The 18,652-nt window shown below is 42.1% G+C and overlaps 1 protein-coding gene and 1 long non-coding RNA gene across 2 annotated transcripts in view; one reads left to right on the top strand and one right to left on the bottom strand.

The window, feature by feature from the left end:
* Nucleotides 1-499: 499 nt before the first annotated feature.
* On the bottom strand, nucleotides 500-10,987 carry Kcnj2 (potassium inwardly rectifying channel subfamily J member 2). The gene is made up of 2 exons (XM_075989985.1): nucleotides 10,816-10,987; nucleotides 500-5,756 (listed from the first exon to the last, which is right to left on the bottom strand). Exon 2 carries the CDS (start codon nucleotides 5,514-5,516, stop codon nucleotides 4,233-4,235), a length of 1,284 nt encoding a protein of 427 aa, XP_075846100.1. The 5' UTR covers nucleotides 5,517-5,756; nucleotides 10,816-10,987; the 3' UTR covers nucleotides 500-4,232.
* Nucleotides 10,988-11,692: 705 nt separating this feature from the next.
* The window catches only part of LOC142859705 (uncharacterized), a 57,764-nt gene continuing 50,804 nt past the window's right edge, over nucleotides 11,693-18,652 (top strand). The window contains exon 1 of the long non-coding RNA XR_012912233.1: nucleotides 11,693-12,799. This is a non-coding gene — a long non-coding RNA (uncharacterized LOC142859705). The remainder of the gene's footprint in view (nucleotides 12,800-18,652) is intronic.

Genomic DNA, 18,652 nt, shown 5'->3' with positions numbered 1-18,652 from the left:
CCTTGGCACCAAATAAACTAGGCATGGTGACTCATGCCTGGAATCTCATCACTGAAGGTAGATGCAGGAAAATCAGAAGTTCAAGGTCATCCGTGGCTACACATTTAATTCAGAGGCCAATCTGAGCTACATGAGATACTGTCATAATATTTTTAAAAAGGAAGAAAGAAAACAGGATAAATAATCTACTTATAGTCAAAAGTCAACAAAATGTAATTACTGCAAGCTAGTAATCAAAATACAAACCATTTCTTAAGTTTTATTTTGTTTTCTTTTTTTCGATCCTCTAAGCTGTTTTGTCCCAAACCAAAATACAAGCTTGATTTCGTCTAACTTGGATTAAACTAATCTGCCAGTCCCCTGCACCTGTGTGTTCAGGCCATTTCTATAGATCTATTCAGTCAAATAACCAGAGTTAATGTTTCATTGTCTGAGAATATTGATGCTAACATCCCTACAGCAATCATACAAGAAATCCAATGAAAATTCCACAAACTCATTTTCATTTTTAATTTTTATTTAGAAATAATAAAATAAGACATAATATATAAAAAATATGTACAACCCATGGTTTGTGCAGTACAATAGGAAGACTTTAGATACAAAAAGATGGCAAATGGGAAAAATAATAACTATCATGATTGTCAAAGGCTAGGATTGTTCAACTCGCCAAAGCCTGGAGCTGAAACCTAACATTCCTAGGAAAGAAACTCTAGTTTACGGAAGGTTGTTGGAGGGGATGCAGTAATGCAGCCTTTTATAATTTCCACCTTAACATCATTAAACAGAGTGAGAGGGAGCTTAAGCCACCCCTAAGGATGAACCGTTTGCTTTTAGGGGGTGACTGATTATAAGATAAGAGCTGACATTCGTTGTCTGCGAGGGGGACCAAGGTCATCAGACACACAGCAAGATTGAGGGAGAGAGGAAGTGAAAGACAAGGAATAACGCATTAACAAAACAAGAACGGAGTCAAAGGAACTTTCTCTAGGGATTTGGAAATGACTACAGTGCTCTACGACATTCTAGAAATGTCTGATTCAAGTATACTCTTAGAGGGATAGAAAACTATTCCTTTCTCGATAATCAAAATAGAATTCACTTTGTCTACCTTTTATTTAAAAATAGAATAACCAGGAATCTATGCCTCCCCCCTCCAAAAAAATATATAATGCCCATCCAGACACGGGCATACATTCTTTAAAAGGGAATACATCCTAGAGGGATTTGCTCGCAGCAGAGAAGCAATGGGCATCTGGGAATAAAGCCCAGATGTTCAAGGTGAGTCTCTCCATCTGCATACTAGTGGCAGGTGTGTGCACTAGTTCCGGAGGCCCAGTCAACAAAGACAGATATTCTGAAGGTAAAAATGCAGGGAGAAAGGCCGTGCATTACCTATGTCTTGGCTCTTGGCAAAAACGAAACAAAAAGCCATTTAAAGCTCGTAACTATTAAAATGCTAATAACTACAAAAAAGCTCTTGAAAGGAACAGTCCATGCTGAAATAAATAACAGAAGAACATACCAAAACGAACCTCCAAAGGCTGGTAATATTCGCTAAAACCATGCTAACCGGTAGCATAACAGGTGCTAGCTCTCAGAATCACTGCTGTAATTATACCTCCTATGGTATTTTTTTTTCCTTTACAGATTTCTATTTACATTTGGCTTTAAATATGAAAATATCTGATAAACTTTATAAAATGTACACTTTAAAAATGTAGCTTCTGCAAAAGTTTCTTGAAAAAAAAAACAAACGAAAAACAAACCTATGCACCAGAAATTTTAGATGCTTTCTTCGTTTTAAAAAATAAGTTGAAAGATTCCCCTCCCTCTTTTCTTGCCCCTGTACCCACCCCTTTTCAAATAACTCAAGTCTTTTTTTATGGTAGCACTGTGTGTCTGGAGGGACCTCCAGGTGGTCACCCCCGTTCTCCACTGCATCTTCATTTGATTTACATTCCACTGAATACTCTTTGGTTTGATAATTTTCCTCTGCAAATCTCCTTAATAGCAGCACCTGAAGCCCTCCTCATGGCCTCGCCATGTCACAAGCCAGTCCTTTTTGTCTTCAACCGACCCCTCCAACTCCGATTCAAGCAACTTCCTAACCCTGCCTTTAAACGCAGATGTACAATGATGAACCCTTTCTCAACGCTGCCTTCTTGATTTCTGTGAGAATAACACCCACAGTTCCCCACCCGTTGGACTTAGGACAGTTGATAACAGCAGAAACTGTCATCATTTTACAGGCCCTGCGTTCAGATACGGCTGCTCACAAGCCACAGACCGGCACAAACATCGACTGAAATAAAATACATGATTCAAGAACAAGCTGATTTTTAATGGCATATTAGGGTATAATACCATTCGAGAGTTGATTTTCAGACTCCAAACTAAAAGGCAAAATGAGCAACCGTGGGATGCACAAGCGGGGGGCTTTAAAGCCGAAAGAAAGAAAGGTGGGGGGAGAGTTTCATTATTAGGCTAGAGTGGGGGTGGGGAGAGGTGTTTTCATCAAGTCAGGTGACAAGGCAGAAGAGGATTCTAGAAAATAATGTGCCCTTGGTAACCTGCTTGGGGACTTTACAAGAGACAATGACCAGCTCATAATAGTCATGAGTGTGTACACAGAGAGAAATAACCCGTTAGACTCTTAACTCATTAGCTTGTAATTGTGTTGTGTTTGTATGGCTCACTAAGACCCTAAAAATACTGAGACATTCTCTCCTACCCTTTTCTGCCGTTAAAAAGGCAGCTTCCTTCTCCTTTGTAAAGTAGATTTTTGCATTGAAGTAGCACCCACGCATACACACACACACACACACACACACACACACGGAAATCCCCTGCTTTGGCATATTCAGCCCATGTTGTCTCTCTGCAGATGCCTCAGAAGGACAAGCCTGGAGGCCAGATATCGTTCCTAATGTGACACCAAGTTAGAAATTTCCTGACTGTCAAAGCCATAATTCGGTTGCAAAATTTTTAAATCTATCTTCCATGCTGGATGGCTCTGTTTGTAGGATGCCAGGTTATCAACCAAGTTCAAGCAAGACCTTGGAATGTGCAGAAAGAGAAAAGCTCAGAACGATCTGAGTGGAGTATCTCTTTCTCCCTCCTTTGAATACATTAGCCTGATCTACGCTAGCTATCAGGGAAAGAAAGATATTGGGATAGTGTGTATGTGGGTGTGACCCATGTCCCCTTTCCCTTCCCCTTCAAATAAGAAGGATGCACAAAAGAACAAAATTGAAAACACACATTTATCGACTTTGTTTCTCTCTTTCAGACTAAGGTGCAGAATGAACAGGCAGGCTGTTCAATATCTTGCTGAGGTTCAAAGTTAGGGTCTCTGGATTTCCCAGACAACCCATGGGGCTTTGTTTCCTTGTTAATATAAACTCCACTGTGCAAAAAGATGTGCATTCTCTTTGGTATTTATTTTAGGTAGTCTAACTGAAAATTGGAGATAACCTATTAGTGTAGTGGAAAGGAAAAGAATAAAACCCAGAGGCTACCATTTGGCTAGGGTTACATAATGCCCTTACATAACAAGAAAGTGGAGAGAGGGAGAGAGGAAGAGAGAGAGAGAGAGAGAGAGAGAGAGAGAGAGAGAGAGAGAGAGAGAAGAGAGATCAATTTTAGCAAAAAAAAAAAAAAAACTTACTGGCCTCAGAAAATCAGGCTCTCATTTTGGCAGTTAATAGCCAAATACTTGACACTTTGAAGCACACTGTGCGCCTTCAACAATGTTCAACACTGACTTTTTAAAATTATGTAAAAGGTAACCTACACTGCAACAAAAATACAGTTTGTGTTCATGTAGTTAGCAGCTTTTCAAAAATTAAGGCAGAGTCTTGCCTGTGTTATGCCATTAAAATCATTCTTGTTCCCCTAAAGAGAAGCATTCCAGATAAACTAAACTCCCAAACTGAGGCTTGCCTGCATATTCAAGTTTTGTAAAAACACAAAACAATACATTTAAAACCCCACAACCTTTTCTACAACAGATATGTGCCATCGGGTCGCTCGGAGGCCTGCAAAGAGCTTGCCATCAGTCATCCCGCTTACAGTCTTTTCTTGAAACCTTTGTGCTAGCCTTAGTCTCTTGTGGCTACTCGCCTTCACCCACCTCTTGACCAGTACCATGGTCTGTATAACTGTCTCGGACCTCTGACCAACAACAGACTGTGTAGCGATGTAAATATTCCAATGATGGAATCCGCCAGTCATATCTCCGATTCTCGTCTTAAGGGCCTGGGTTCTAGAGGTACGCTTGCCTGGTTATGAAGGTCTATGTCCGGAGGTGAGTCTGTACTGGTGCTCTCTGGGACTCCATTTTCACTGTCCTCTTCCTCTTTGCTTGTGAGGGCCACTTCATTTTCGTAGCAAAATGAATTCGCATTGGAGAGGATGTACTTCTTCTCTGCTAAGTCTCTAGCACTACAAAGGGGAGTGTTAGGTACCTCATAAGTCTTATGGAATCTTGAATAGTCCACTTTGTAGTAGTGTTTCTCTTCGAAGAGCACGGGTTCGTAGCGGTGACCCCAGAGAATTTCGTTGGCCAGATATGAACTCCGGCACTGTGTGGTCATGGCGGTGGCCTCCACCATGCCTTCCAGTATGACAACAATTTCAAAGTCTGCATTGTCAATATCCTGCTTACTCAAGTCATATAAAGGGCTGTCTTCATCTATTTCATGGACAATAGTGATAGGGGACACTAGAAATATGCGGTCAATTCCGCTATCAAAACCAACATTGATATCTATCTGGTCCAAGGGGATATACTCCCCTTCTGAAGTGATTCTGGATTTGAGGAGCTGTGCCCGCACGTGAGCTTCCACAAGGTGGCTTTTGCGAAGATTGCCCACCCTCCACATTAAGCATAGCTTGCCGTCCCTCATGGCGATCACAGCATTGTGACTGAAAACAAGAGTCTCGTTTCTCTTCTTTGGCTTTGCCATCTTTGCCATGACTGCACCGATGATGAAGGCGTCGATGATGCAGCCCACGATTGACTGAAATACCACCATGAAAACAGCAATTGGGCACTCATCTGTCACACACCGGAAACCATAGCCAATGGTTGTCTGGGTCTCAATGGAGAAGAGGAAGGCAGCCGTGAAGCTGTTGACCTCAGACACGCAAGCTTTGCTCTCTTTAGAAGCATCCAGATCCCCATGGAGCAGGGCTATCAACCAAAACACGCAGCCAAAAAACAGCCAGGAGAGCACAAAGGCTAGGCAGAAGATAACCAGCATCCATCGCCAACGAATGTCAACACAGGTGGTAAATATGTCTGCCAGGTACCTCTGTCCCTTCTCGCCGACATTGATGAACTGAACATTGCAGTGCCCATCTTTCTTCACAAAGCGGCTCCTGCACTGTTGTCGCGTGTGGACTTTACTCTTGCCATTCCCGAAACCGTTGGCCACTGCCATGGTGGCCAACTTCATGCCATCTTCTTCCGAAGAGACGATGCTGTAGCGGTTGGTTCGCACACTGCCCATTGCTTCCGCCGTGGACGCCAGTGTTTCTGCTTTAGAAAACAGTCTGAGTTTTTGCAAAACCCTTTGAAGAAACAGTTTTGAATGTTCGGTGGAGACACACACGCCAAAAATTAAAAAAAAAAAAAGAAAGAAAAGATGAGGAGAGACAGATGCTTCCAAGGACCTTGGGAGTCTACCAAGGTTTGCCTTTTGACCAATAGAGTTACCTTAGTAACTCAGCTGGCATCCAGAGAACTTGTCCTACAAGAGAAGAGAGTATTCATTATAAAACAGCTATACTTAAAGGAGTCCTACTGTCTACGACACTAACAAATGTGCTTTGGATTGGATTGTGTGGAGTTTTCTTTGTTCATACAAATGCTCTTTTAAATTTTTATATAAAATCACAGTCACTGCACATGGATGAAATACCTCTGCTCATCATTCCACCAAAACTTCAATTCCCATTTCTTCTACTTTTTGCCAGCAATCTAAAATATTCTAAAATCCGTATCTACTTATCAGTGCTTACTCTCTTCCAGGGTCTCAAGGTAATAAACAGAAGATTCATTCTGATTCTAAGGTTTGCACCAGCTTCTAAAAGTAGGATATGTCCAGAGAATATTTCATAAGGACAGCCAGGGTATTCGTCCAGTTCCATGTGCATTAAGAGAGAATGGCACAGCTTTGCTGACAAGGTTGACATCTATGGGCACAGACAATTTTGTTTCAGTAATAATGTTGGGCAGACAGTCCTCTGCAGCACGTGAAATGCAACCTAACTTCTGGATACTGTTTGGACTTGCTCTGTCACTCCCCACACTTGAAGCACACACTGTGCAGAAATGTCGGATACCATCTCCCTGAATGCAACTGACTCTGATTTGAGGACGCAGATTTGCTCTGGGGAATAGAGAGCCATTCTGTTGCTTAGCAATATCACTCCTGAAATTCACCAGGGATGGGATTGCCATGTGTAATGACAGGGTAGGGAGGAAGCCACCTCTGTTCCAAAGGCCCAGGTCTTTAACGGATTGAGATAAGGCAAGGGCTCATTTCATGTGGGTCCAAGGCTGTGTTCTCTCCAACAGAGACAACTTTGTAATCAAAGTCGCTCATAAATGCCAGTCAGCTTACTTTCGCTTCTCCTGCTCTTGTTTGCTGTAGGTTCCTATGGAGAAGGCACTCACCTTTACCTAACATGAACAAATAGTAGCTTAGTTTCCAGCTTCCTCCCACTGCCTTATTCTGCCCCAGGTAGAATTTAAAATTTAGCTACTTGCTTTGACTTTACCTCGACTCGAAAATAAACTAAAATAAAAAGTACATGTTTTTTTTAACACAGAAAAAACAAAAGAAAGCAAAAAGGAAAGAATAACTAAGAAATGGTCAAAGGTGTTTTCTCTGTGTGATGTGAATTAATGAAGTCTAGAAGCAAATTAATATTAATATGGCCTAGAACTAAAAACTAAAAGTGATTTCCAACTTTTCAAACCTCCAAATCCATGTCCTGTTTTTCAGAGGGGCGATAGAAAGGATCAGAAATGGGTTGAGGCCTTGGTGAGAGGGCTCCAGTTTTGATTTTCCCCGAAAGGCACATGAATATGGATCAGTCAACAGAACTGTTTTCTGCCAAGCCAGCTGCAGACATAGAAAGTGATCCATTTGTCCTTACTTCATGCAGCCCTTCACCAAGAGGCAAGGTGCATTGTCTCTGGAAATGCCATGCTGGGGTCTTCTGGCTTCTCCTTCTCTGTCTACACTATTAGCAAGCTGTACCCCAATTTAGTTTTCTTGAGATTAGTCATCTGTGAAAATTGCAATGTGTGTTACATTTTGCCAGCTTTTGACACCTAAATGATGTTTTATTTGAAAATGCCTTTGGATTGCTTTATTTAAAAAAAAAAATGTTCCTGTGTTTGGTACCTTCCCAACCTTCTACCTGCTTCACTGTTTTGTCTGCTAGCCTATGAAGTGTGCATTTGGACAAGTGCACGAAGAATCATAGTTCTTAGACGTCTAGACCCTGGATTTGGAAAGGAATATTTTAACAGTATTTTCAGATGATTTGGCTCACACAATGTTGCCAAATGTGTCTCCTTGAACACGGAGACAGTGGCAGGACACCAAATGCAGGTGTGCTTTTCTTTAAAACGTGGGGATGGGTCAAAGGGGTCCCTTCAGAGAGTGCATCTGAGTTAAGCTTAACTGTAGAGTATTTTACGATAAGCTAGTGCCAATGAATCCCTTTGCACTATTCAAAAGAAGTGTTTCATGCATTAACATCGCGGGCCATGCAGTCTCTCCCAGGTTTCTTCGCACCGACCCCTGCCTCTCTCCAGATAAGAACTTAACAACCCCATGAACTCTGAAGGCCCAATTAGGACTTTCCAACATCTCCATCCTAGGACATCTGTTTGAATTCCACAAGTCACACAATAGCTGTTTCCTATGAATCGCTTTCCCCACTTGGAGCCTTGCAAATAGCCTGTACTGAGGGGGCTGTGATTGTCTCATTTCCATTGCTAATGGCAGAATTTGTTCCACATGCTGGCGCATCATTTTCAGGTTTTACCAGTACTTCCTGGAAAGGAAAAATAAAATAACCACTTCCCTGCCCCTTTCTTTCCTTGAAATGGAAAATTTCCTCATGTCAACTACATGTCAAACCCAAACAGAGCAATGTTTCTATGTATGCACACACATGTCATCTGTCTTCGGACTCTGGAGGAGCTGGTTACAACTGTAGAAGTCTAGAACCCACTGGACTCTGACAGGCTCGCTGTCTGTAGAGTTGGCTGTGCTTTTGCAATTGACCTGCCCTCAGGTCCCAGCGAAGTCAAGTAGGCAGAAAGTTCTCTTGCCCTCTCCTTTCTCGGTGGCAATCACTAATTCATAAATATCTAGGAAAAACTTTCATGTAAAAAAAATAGGACTTTCATGCAGTTTTATTTCAGAAATTATCTGAAAAACAGCAAACTAGTAATATATTTAGATACCCTTACCTCCTTGATGGCTATTATAGTTCCAGAGAGCTGATAATGACTTTGGTGGGTAATATACAAATCCCCTTTAAGCTCAAATGTTTAAGACACCAGATCTAAACTCAATGGACATGAATAATCATTTCACCCAAGCCTTAACCAATGAGGTAGAAAGTATTTCTGGGAAACCGAGAGGCCACATGTGGTGTGCTTCATGTTAAGGCTATTTATAGGCTGATCCAAAATTAAGCATAAGCAATGGAAAAATATAGTCCAGTGCCTCAATCTTAGGTAGATATTAAAGGAGAGAGAGCGAGCGAGTGCGAGAGAGATACAAATTACAAACACAGGGGCAAGGAGAGATCACACTGCAAAAGTGAGGGAATCTGAATTGTTTTGTATATAGGAAATAGCTCCAGTAGAGCATGGGAGAAACTAGATAAAGGGACTTGGGAAGAATAAATGAGAATCATGGTGTCCCATAGGAGGGTCCTTGGCTCTCAGTGAAAATGTAAGCTTCTGGGATAAGGCAGGACATAGCCAAAGAAAAAGGTGCTGGGTGAGAGAAGTCAGCTAATGAGTGCTTAGGCAGCTATTCCCCAGCTGACGCCATGCAGACCAGTCCCAGAGTGCTCTGGGCACAAGTTGCTATGTGAATCCTATTGCTGCAGAGCAACCTCTGTGAAGCTCAGTAAACAGAAAGGGGGGGAGGGAGCAAGTGGAGGGGGGAGACACCCATTTATATCGACGTGAGTGCTGCCTCTCACATTTATACCCAGCAATGTTTGTGGCAACTCTAGGCATTTATGCATGCCAAGGACGACTTGTGTTCAGTAAACAAAAATTTACCTCGTTTAAAAAGCTTGAAATGGTCCAAAGTTCAGGTAAATATGGGGTCAATCTTTTAGGCTTCTCAGAAGTCAGAGAAGGACAAATTGACCGGGGAGTTTTGATAAGGAATTTCTGAAAGGTGTTGACTGATTTGTTTAAGTAATTTCACAAAGGTGCACAGCAAATATCTTTACCGATATCAATAACGTAAAAATAAAATATCACAATATGGAGTTCTAAGCACAAAGGAAAGTGAAATGACCTTGGCCTCAACTGTCACCATTTCTACCATACTCGAAGTAACCTATCTCTTTCCTGGGCATGGGGATTTTTTTTTTCCTGTAGAATAAAAAATAAAAACTTAAAAAATCAACCCAAGCCTTAGTTGCGATCAAGACGAGGTGAACAAGTGGCGTGGTCCCCAAAGGGCACACAGAGCTGGCTACCAAAAGGAACTATGACAGCCTATTAATTATTAATGTGAAGAGACCATAAACGACAAAGGGAAATATTAAGCCTCGTCTCCGCTTAACCAAAACAGGCTTTCAAGTAACACCTGTATTTCATGACAGGTACATTTGGAGTTTGTGGAAACCTTTGGAAAGGACAGTCTCAACCAAGTCTCCACTGACAGACTGAACCAGACCCATTTCCTATCTTGGTTTTTCCTCCAACCGTCATAATGAATCCATGTTATCAGGCAGTCTTTTTTTTTTCCTTCAAAATCGTGTCTCTTTGATCACTGCTTCCCTAAAACCACACTGTGTTCAAATGAGGAATTTACACCATTATCACTGTCTTCAAATGAGGAATTTACACCACTAAGAATAGCAAAGTGCTTAGGGCAAACCGACATAGGATGGGAAAGTTTTTCGGTCTTCAGGCAAAAATCCAGCTCACGCTCACACTCTGTTTCTCAGCAAAGGAATCTGAGACTCAAGATGCTCACTCTGGAGCTCTGACTCTGGAACTCTGTGCTGTATTCGAAGCAACGACACGCACACACACACACATACACACACTCTATCCCCCCTCCACACACAATGCCAAGGATCTGGAATAAGCGCTGAGTCTCGCGGTCAGAGACCAGCGCTCAAGAGAGACCTCCAATCCCTGATTACCTTCTCTTCCTCCCTCGAACCCCCAATAAGAGGAAGAATCCGCTTCAGGCTCGCGCTTGCCTCTCAGCCCAGTATCTCGCTACAGCTGGTGCATTGGAAGTTATGAGCACAAACAGATGCTGCAGAGAAATCTGTTTCTATTGCTCAACTCTTCCAAGCATGTCTCAGTATTTTTAGCTCTGAAGATGTTCTGGTGCGCACACAAACTATATAGGCAATGAGCCGGGACTCCAAAGCTTGCAGAGGAAATCATTACAGCAGCTTGACAGATGGGCACCTCCAGAACAGTGGGGCCAACAGGGTAGGGGACTGTGGCGCTAGTCCACTGCCTTAGACACGCAAAGAGGAGAGGAGAGGCAAAAAAAAACCCACTGAAGCCCTTACCTGTTGCTGGCACAGGATCATGGGACCATGGAGTGGAAGTGGGGTTACAGAAGCATGTAAGGTCCAGTGGTTTTTGTGAAGGAGAGTGAGCCGAAGCAAGTGAGAATTCCCAAGACCCTGCTTGCCGGCGCCGGGAAGGCTGCGCGCTGGCCAGGGCTCCAGTGCGCTCTGCGATAGCCTGGGAGCTTTTGAGGCGGTCCTTGTGAGAACCGGCCTTCTTGGCTCCGCCCCCTGTCCACTGCTGGCCAATCGGAGAGTACCTGGCTGCGCCACCAGCCCGGGGAACCGCCACCGGGAGCGGGGAGAGGGGGAGGATCTTTACACCCGAGGCCCCTAGCTCTGCCAGCCAGGGAACCTGCGGTGGCTTCCTCTACCTCCTCCAGCTTCCTAGCCTGGTCTGAGAGTCCAGTTCAGGGCTGGGGAGGAGGAAGTCGCGGCCCCAGCGGGGACAGCAACAGGTGGGAAGCTCAACCGCCAGGCCGCTGCCTAATTGCAGCCTGGCCTTGAGCAAAAAAGCTTCCTAGTGGGTCTCTGAGACCCACGCGCCCCAGTTTCTTTCCAGGGTGGAGGCCGGCTGTACACGTTCCTGTATGGGCCTCGGAGGTGCCAGTGCCTGAGAAAGCCGTCTGCAACCGGGAGGGAATGAATGATCACTGGGGTGCGTCTCCCTCTATCCCTTCTCCTGCATAGAGACCTTCGAAATCACAGCGCTTTCAACAGCAGCTCGCGGGTAATCCGCTAATTAAACAGCGAAAAGTGTCCAGGGACCCGCACTCAGTGCCCCAGCAAGATTTAGATGCGCACCAGTATAGAGATGTCCTGTCTGACTGGGCTGTTTCTCTGCCCGAACGGTGGTGAATTACTTACAGAAAGCGCCTGGACTTCTCGGGGGAGGGTGTGGGGGGGAAGGGAGGGAGCCGCTGGTTCCTCTCGCCTTGTCCGCCCTCGATCTCTCGCCCCACCACCGCCTGGCACGCTCTGCTCATGTAAAATCAGAACAATTAGAGAGTAATGAATTCTCTGGAACAGAGTCCTCCAGACTCTCAGCTCTGCCCTCGCACCAGCGCCTCCCAGCCCTCTTTCCCAAGCAACAAGGCAAGAGATCGCAGACCCTCAAAAATCAGCTATGGCTTTAACTGCGCCTCCACCCTAACCTTTTAGAAATGAATCCTTATCTGAGTGTGTAAACTGAGCGCTTATTTTCAATGAGTACGACGGTGTCATAGCGAAAGAACAGCGTTTAGGAGTCTTTCTTCTCTTCCACGGAGTTTGCAGTCCGGCTTCCTGATTGCGCTTCAAACGTTCCACAGCATTCCGCGTACCTTTTTTGCTTAAACCCCTAAAGACTGGGTTGAGTCACCAAACGACTCTACAAAGTATTTCTCATTCTTGGTTGTACAAGCAGGGTACAAGAGGAGAACGGAGAGGAACAATTCTGAGTTGCTGCAGGATACCCTCATCCTAGTCTCATATCCTCACGTGGCCCCTAGGAGGTGCTGGTGAAATGCGGATAGATTTTCATTTTGTCTCACTGAGCCTGTCTCTTTTCCTAGCACTTAAGAGGGTGTGGAACAGGTCATGCAAACCCCGCGACTGTTTTTTTTGAGAGCCAAATGGTGTTTCGTTAGTTGGGACTGCCTTTACACCAAGTCGGTTATGGAGGGTTGCCTTTTAAAACTTTGTATACAGGGATATTGTCTCCCACAAGGGAGCTAGGTCTCCTTTATCATATATTAAGCCATGTATTATTTACAAATAGCTTGGATTAAATCTGCAATGAAGATGACTACAATAGAACCCAGTTTGAAGCCCAAATCGAGAGACCGGGAATAAAGTAACTCTTCATTAGCCAAGGCCTAGAGAGAGAGTTATCAGCTCACTTACATTTTTTCTCTTTTTTTCTTCTGCGTTGTGGTTAATAGCATAAGTATATGCTGAAGAATTTTTCAAACTATATGAACACCCCCATCCCCGGCTCCCACAGGTAAGACTCTCTATTTAAAATAACTCCACTACCCAGAAAAGGCAAGTATTTTCTAGAATCTTGGTTTGCAGTTGCTTTCTTTTCATATTCTACTCAGTAAAATGAATAAACCCCAGGCCAAAACAGCCTCATGAGACAGGAAAATCATTAAAGAAACGAGCACAGTATTCTATACTTTTGTTTGTATTATATTTTTAGCTGTAGAGGCATATAAAAGACAGGCCTTGGTCTTTCTGTCAACCACCAATTTTATTCTCACTCCTCTCCCAAGAGTCTGGATGAATAACAGGCCACACGGCAGGTATCTTGGAGGAGAAAGTTCAGGAAAATTAGATTTTTTACGAGCAATTTCCCAGTCTTAATAAAACCTTTCCCCTCATTGTTTAGTTAAACAAACATGAAAGATTTAATTTTGACTAAAACGTTTTCTGTATATGATAGATAGACGTACATATCTCCCTTGCATTTAAAAAAGAACGTAACTGTGCATTTTAATTAATAAATACCTTTTCACTTTGTCTCTATTAGGAAAACTCTAGGCTGCCAAAGCATTGGCTTTGATAAATATGCTCTTTTTTTGGAGCAGTGAGTGGTTCAGATTTTTCTAGTCAGTATACCTCTTTTTTTTTTTTGGACTGACTCAGGTCTTATTTAACACACACACACACGTGCACACACACTTCCCGTTAGTATTGAGTACTGTGGCAGTTGGGTGTTGGGGTCCATCTGTGGATTAATGTTTTCCAAGGAAATGACAGTTATGCTCTCACTGAGTCCCTCTACAGCAACCACCTATAATATAATAATATTAGTCAGACTCTGGATGAGAGATTCGATTGTGCATGGCCATGTGACACAGAGAGTGGCTGTCTCACTAGAAGCATAAATCTTTCCTTCACACACATCTTAAAAAACAGGAACACATGCACTATTAGACAAAGCCTCCTAAGGTGGTACTTTAAACACTGAACGGCATCTTTATTGGAAAGCTGCTTTGTCTTTGAAAATTAATATTATTTACCATTCTCATCATACTTAATCTTCATTTTGATCTTGATTGACAGACTTTTAAAATAATAAATAACTACTAGGCACAAAGTCAAAGAAACAATATTTTTCCCCAGGTGTTTACATTTGCTTTTCTTTTTTTCTTTCTTTTTCTTTTACTTTTTTTTCTTTAGATGCCAGACAACAAACAAGTAAAACAGTTAAATGACCCAATGCTAAAATAGAAAAAAAAAACAAACCACAAAACACATTGTCATATACATTGGTATTGAGGATATTGAAAACATACCACAAGGCAACCTTGCTGCCTGTTTGTTTTCATGTCTTCATGTACCCGTGATGTCCACCTCTCTCTATGTTGATGAAATCACAAGTGTGCTTGTGAACTTTTGAATACTGCATCCTCACTGAGTGTCTCTATGTCCAAGAATGAAAGTACTCCATAAACATTGTTTTGCACCACAATGGAGATGCTTTGGGGAGGGGGGAGGCAGATCTGGCTTAGCTGGGAGCACAGCATCTTGCATCATAGCTTCTCTGAGGAAGTTTGAAAGGTTGGAAATTATTTTCTCTGAATTATTACACTTAGACTTCTGTTCATTAACACTCTAAACTTACCCCTCATATACCTTATTTTTCTCTGTTTCTGCTACTAAAATATTTTCCATATGTTTGAAACTGAGTTTCTCTTGAGCTTTGAAGTCTGTCCTGGAACTAGCTCTTGTAGACCAGGCTGACCTCGATCTCACAGAGATCCATCTGCCTGCCTCTGCCTCCCGAGTGCTGGGATTAAAGTATTGTGCCACCATTGCCCAGCCCATATGTTTGTTTGTACCTACCCATAACCAGATTTTCAAACTTCATTGATACGTCATTTTACTTCTATATTCTAGTCACTTTGCACTTAGGCAAGTGTGCAAGTTACTCCCCACGAAAGTCAGTTTCATGGTGAAATGAACAGAAGAAATAGAAATTCTTTATTTAAAAAATGGCTTGCATAGTGACTCAGTGTTATAGTTTGAATATGAGATGTCCTCTGTAGCTCATTTGTAGAAGATATGGTCCTTGGCTAGCAGAAAGAGAGACTTTAGAAGGTGGGACCTCACAGTCTTTGGTCTCTGCACCTCTCTGTTTCTTTTCACTGGGAGATGAGTAGCCTATGGCACATGCTCTTGTTGCCATGATGCTCCCTCTCACCTTGGATCCAGAATCACTAGAAGCAAACACTAGGAGACCATGAGCAAAATTTATGTCAAATACAGTGCTGCAGGGGCAAACAGTCATGCTAGTATATTCAATATGATTATATAATAACTACTTCAGGCTATCTAATTTTTACCTGCAACACATCAGGCCCATCAGAGAACAGGAGAATCATTTTCTTACAGCAAATGACCGGACTCCCTGTATGTAAGACTTTTTGCCTAACCTTCTTTCCCCATCAGAGAAAACCTTCACTTTACAATTTTTCTTGTGTTAGTGTGTTGTGACTATCTCAGGCTGGAACCATGCTGTGTTGAATTACTTGATTCTAATCTCTGCTAGGCTGAGATGTTATATAACCAAGACTGTTAGGAAATATACAGTGAATAAAAAGAAAAATGATCTAACAAATCTAAAGATGTATTTTTTTTTTTAGACAGTCTGAGCAGAATTTCAAGTTACCTTATCTTGGTCAGTTTTCTGGATCTATTTAAGACATACATTTTAGCTTTGCACACCAATTGAATGCCACACAGTATTTGTTACATTGTGAACAGTGAATAGTCCAGGAAGAGCTCTGAGTAAGGAAGGTGTCTCTGTGTTTGGAACTATTTGTGTGTTAATAGGTGTACGCGTAGCACAACCGTACTTATTCACTCAGCAAACACCTTTGCTGACTGGGATGACGTATTATTAAAGGTCTTCACTTCCCACCAGATCTGTTAACACCAATAACAAATGGGTCTGTTCTTTAGGAAGCCTCCACTTCCAGGTCAGATGGGTTATTATTTAGTATATCAGCTCTTTTGTCATGGTCTGGGAGCCCTTGTTCACCTCAGGTACATGAGATTATTACACTCTGAAAATATCAAGTTCATCACAGAGCCGGGTCTTAATTTACTGTTCTTAACCCAGTGATTACAAGGACCATTTTGTTTTTATTATCTGTGCAGTGCTAGCTCTCACAAAGATAGTGAGCCCTACAGTCTTCTCGTTTCCTCTCTCACCATGAATGACAGCTTCTTAGACTTGGGTGATTCTGCCGTCAGCACAAGTCACTGGCTGAGTAGAATCCAGCTGAGAAAAAAATGCTAATTATTTGTATCATCACTACTGCCACTGGGGATGGGCAAGCCTTACTGCTCGAGGCTCAGTGCCATGCTTTGATAAGAGCGATGAAAGTTTAGCAAGGAGATCAGTAGGGAGCCAGCGTGGATGGAGAACTTGCCAAACGGCAAATGCTGCTGTTGTACTTCATAAAGCGTTATGCCCAGTGGCTCAGTATCAAATGGACATAAACTCAAGGAGATCATAAAATTAGGGAAGAGTGGAAGAAGGAGAGAGGAGAAGAGGCAAGGGGATGATGCTCTTAGAGAAAACTGGGTCTAAAGAGACACAAATGCCTTTGGTGGACTACAGAAGGTGCACACCTATAGAAGATGCACTTACTTCTAGAACCGTGGGCCCTCCCTAATACAGTACAGAGTAACCTCTATTACAATTAGCAACTAAATTCAAAGTCTAAAACACTTGCATTGATATCTCTTTGCCTTTAAAATAACTTGCTGGGGCATCATAAGACTCACCCAACTTAACTTTTACTAGCATCAAAGAAATAGACAGCCAAGACTCACCAGTATATGCAAAAAAAGTGTGAAATATATTTGAATCAGTCAAATACACTGTAATGATACTTTGAAAAGAAAATCTGTATTCTTGAAAGCTTAGGTTTTAGGATGCTGTCTTAGACACTCCTCCATTTTTTAAAAATACAGTGTACGCTCCCTGCAAAACATTAAATGATTTTAAAACCAATTGGAAATGGAGATATGTGGAGCTGGAGAGATGAGTCAGCTGTTAAGCGCACTCTCTCCTTCTCCAGAGGACCTGATTCCACTCCCACAGCCACCCAGTGGCTCCCAACCCTCTGGAACTTTAGTTCCAGGGTATGGCTTGCCTCTTCCGGTCTGTGAACTCACTGCGCTCATAAGGTACATGGACACATATGAAGGCAAAAGCTCATACACAGAAAATATTTAAAAAAGATTAAAAATAAAATGTAGATTTGTGGTGAAAAATAAAAACGATGAATGAAAGAAGCTCTTTTCTCCTTGATTGAGGTAAATAAACTTCAGGTGTGTAGGATTTTCTTCCCTTCCCCTCCGTCTCTGCATCGTTTTCATCATTAAGTTAACTAAATTTAAGAACACATGGGTCATCTTTTTAAAATCATGATTAATATTTTACTTATGAATATTTGATGCAATTAAAATCACTGAAAGACAAACTTAATGACATTTGTGCCCATAATACATAAGCATATAGTCATCTCTGAGTCTTCTATGTTTACATTCGTATTTGGATTTTCCCTTTGAAAGAATACTTTAATTATCTATGAAAATTAGTGTTTATCTTCATCTTTCTCATTTTCTTTGGATATATTTCTAGCTGTGAAATGACTAGGTCAAAGACTTCCAAGCCACCTGAATTTCAATCCTCATTACTTTAAATTTCAAGGTGTTGAGTTTTAAGTTACAAACTTTGGATTTTGAAGAGAGGTATACTTCAGGAGGAATGTTTTGAGAAGAGGGTCATACCTCTTGCCCCCGGTACGACTTTGAAACTTGAGGCTGCCACTTAGTATCTATGAAAAAAAAATGTCACTGGTATTGGAAATCACATATTTGAAATTCATGAGACCTATTGATTTTCTAAACAAAGGTAGTTATTTACACTACAACTGTATCTAATGATACTGAAAATTTCATAGTCAATGGATGTAGCTTTGGAAGACTAAGCCATGTGTACATCAATCTTTTAAATAACCTATAAATCTTCTGCAGTGTCTGACTAAACACTACAGTGATAAATGAAATGCAAGCAAATGAGGAAAAGGGAGTGCGTCCTGGGCAAGGCTGAAGATGCAGGCTAGCAAGAAATCAAAGGCAGAAAGCAAATGCACTTTTTGGTTGACGGTCCACATTTGAAAATTTTCATGATGGCTAGGAAGTCAGCCCAGTAGGGAGGTGAGTGTCATGCAAGCACTAGCACCTGTGCTCAGATCCTTGGTGATCATGTAAAAAGCTGGAGAGGGCATGGTAGCACATGCATAAAATCTCAGCTCTGGCATTGCAGAGACTTGAAAATCACTGGGATTGCTGTTTAGTCAGTCTACTCAATAGGTGAGCTCCAGGTTCAGTGAAAGATGCTGTCTCAAATCAAAAGAAGATAAGGAAATGATGAGGAAGAAGAGTGGATATTGACCTCTGTCATGCATGCACACATATACACACACACTTCCCACCTAAATGTGTACACACACGCACACACACACATGGTTTTTTTAAAGAAGTACTCACAGAAACATAAAATCTGGGTAGATTTTTAGATGTGAAGAACAACCAATCAGCAGTTAATTCTTCACAGAGCACAAACTCTACAAATCCCTCACAAGAATAAGGGTTGGTGCAGGGAGACTGGGACATTAATCAAACTGGCATTTCTTCATCTATGGCCCCTGGCTATACCCATACCATCTTACCTTCCTTTTTGTGTGTCTTGTTTTAGTTGTTGTCGGTTTTTTTCTTTTTTTCCCCCTTTTTTTTTTGTAACTATCATTCCCCAAATCATCATTTTAAGTTC

The sequence above is a fragment of the Microtus pennsylvanicus genome, chromosome 11 (assembly GCF_037038515.1).
Source record: "Microtus pennsylvanicus isolate mMicPen1 chromosome 11, mMicPen1.hap1, whole genome shotgun sequence".
NCBI lineage: Eukaryota > Metazoa > Chordata > Mammalia > Rodentia > Cricetidae > Microtus > Microtus pennsylvanicus.
This window is presented reverse-complemented; position numbering and strand designations above follow the sequence as displayed.

What these genes read in the sequence shown, in the direction of transcription:
- Kcnj2 (XM_075989985.1), bottom strand. Translation starts at nt 5,516, where the DNA reads ATGGGCAGTGTGCGAACCAACCGCTACAGCATCGTCTCTTCGGAAGAA.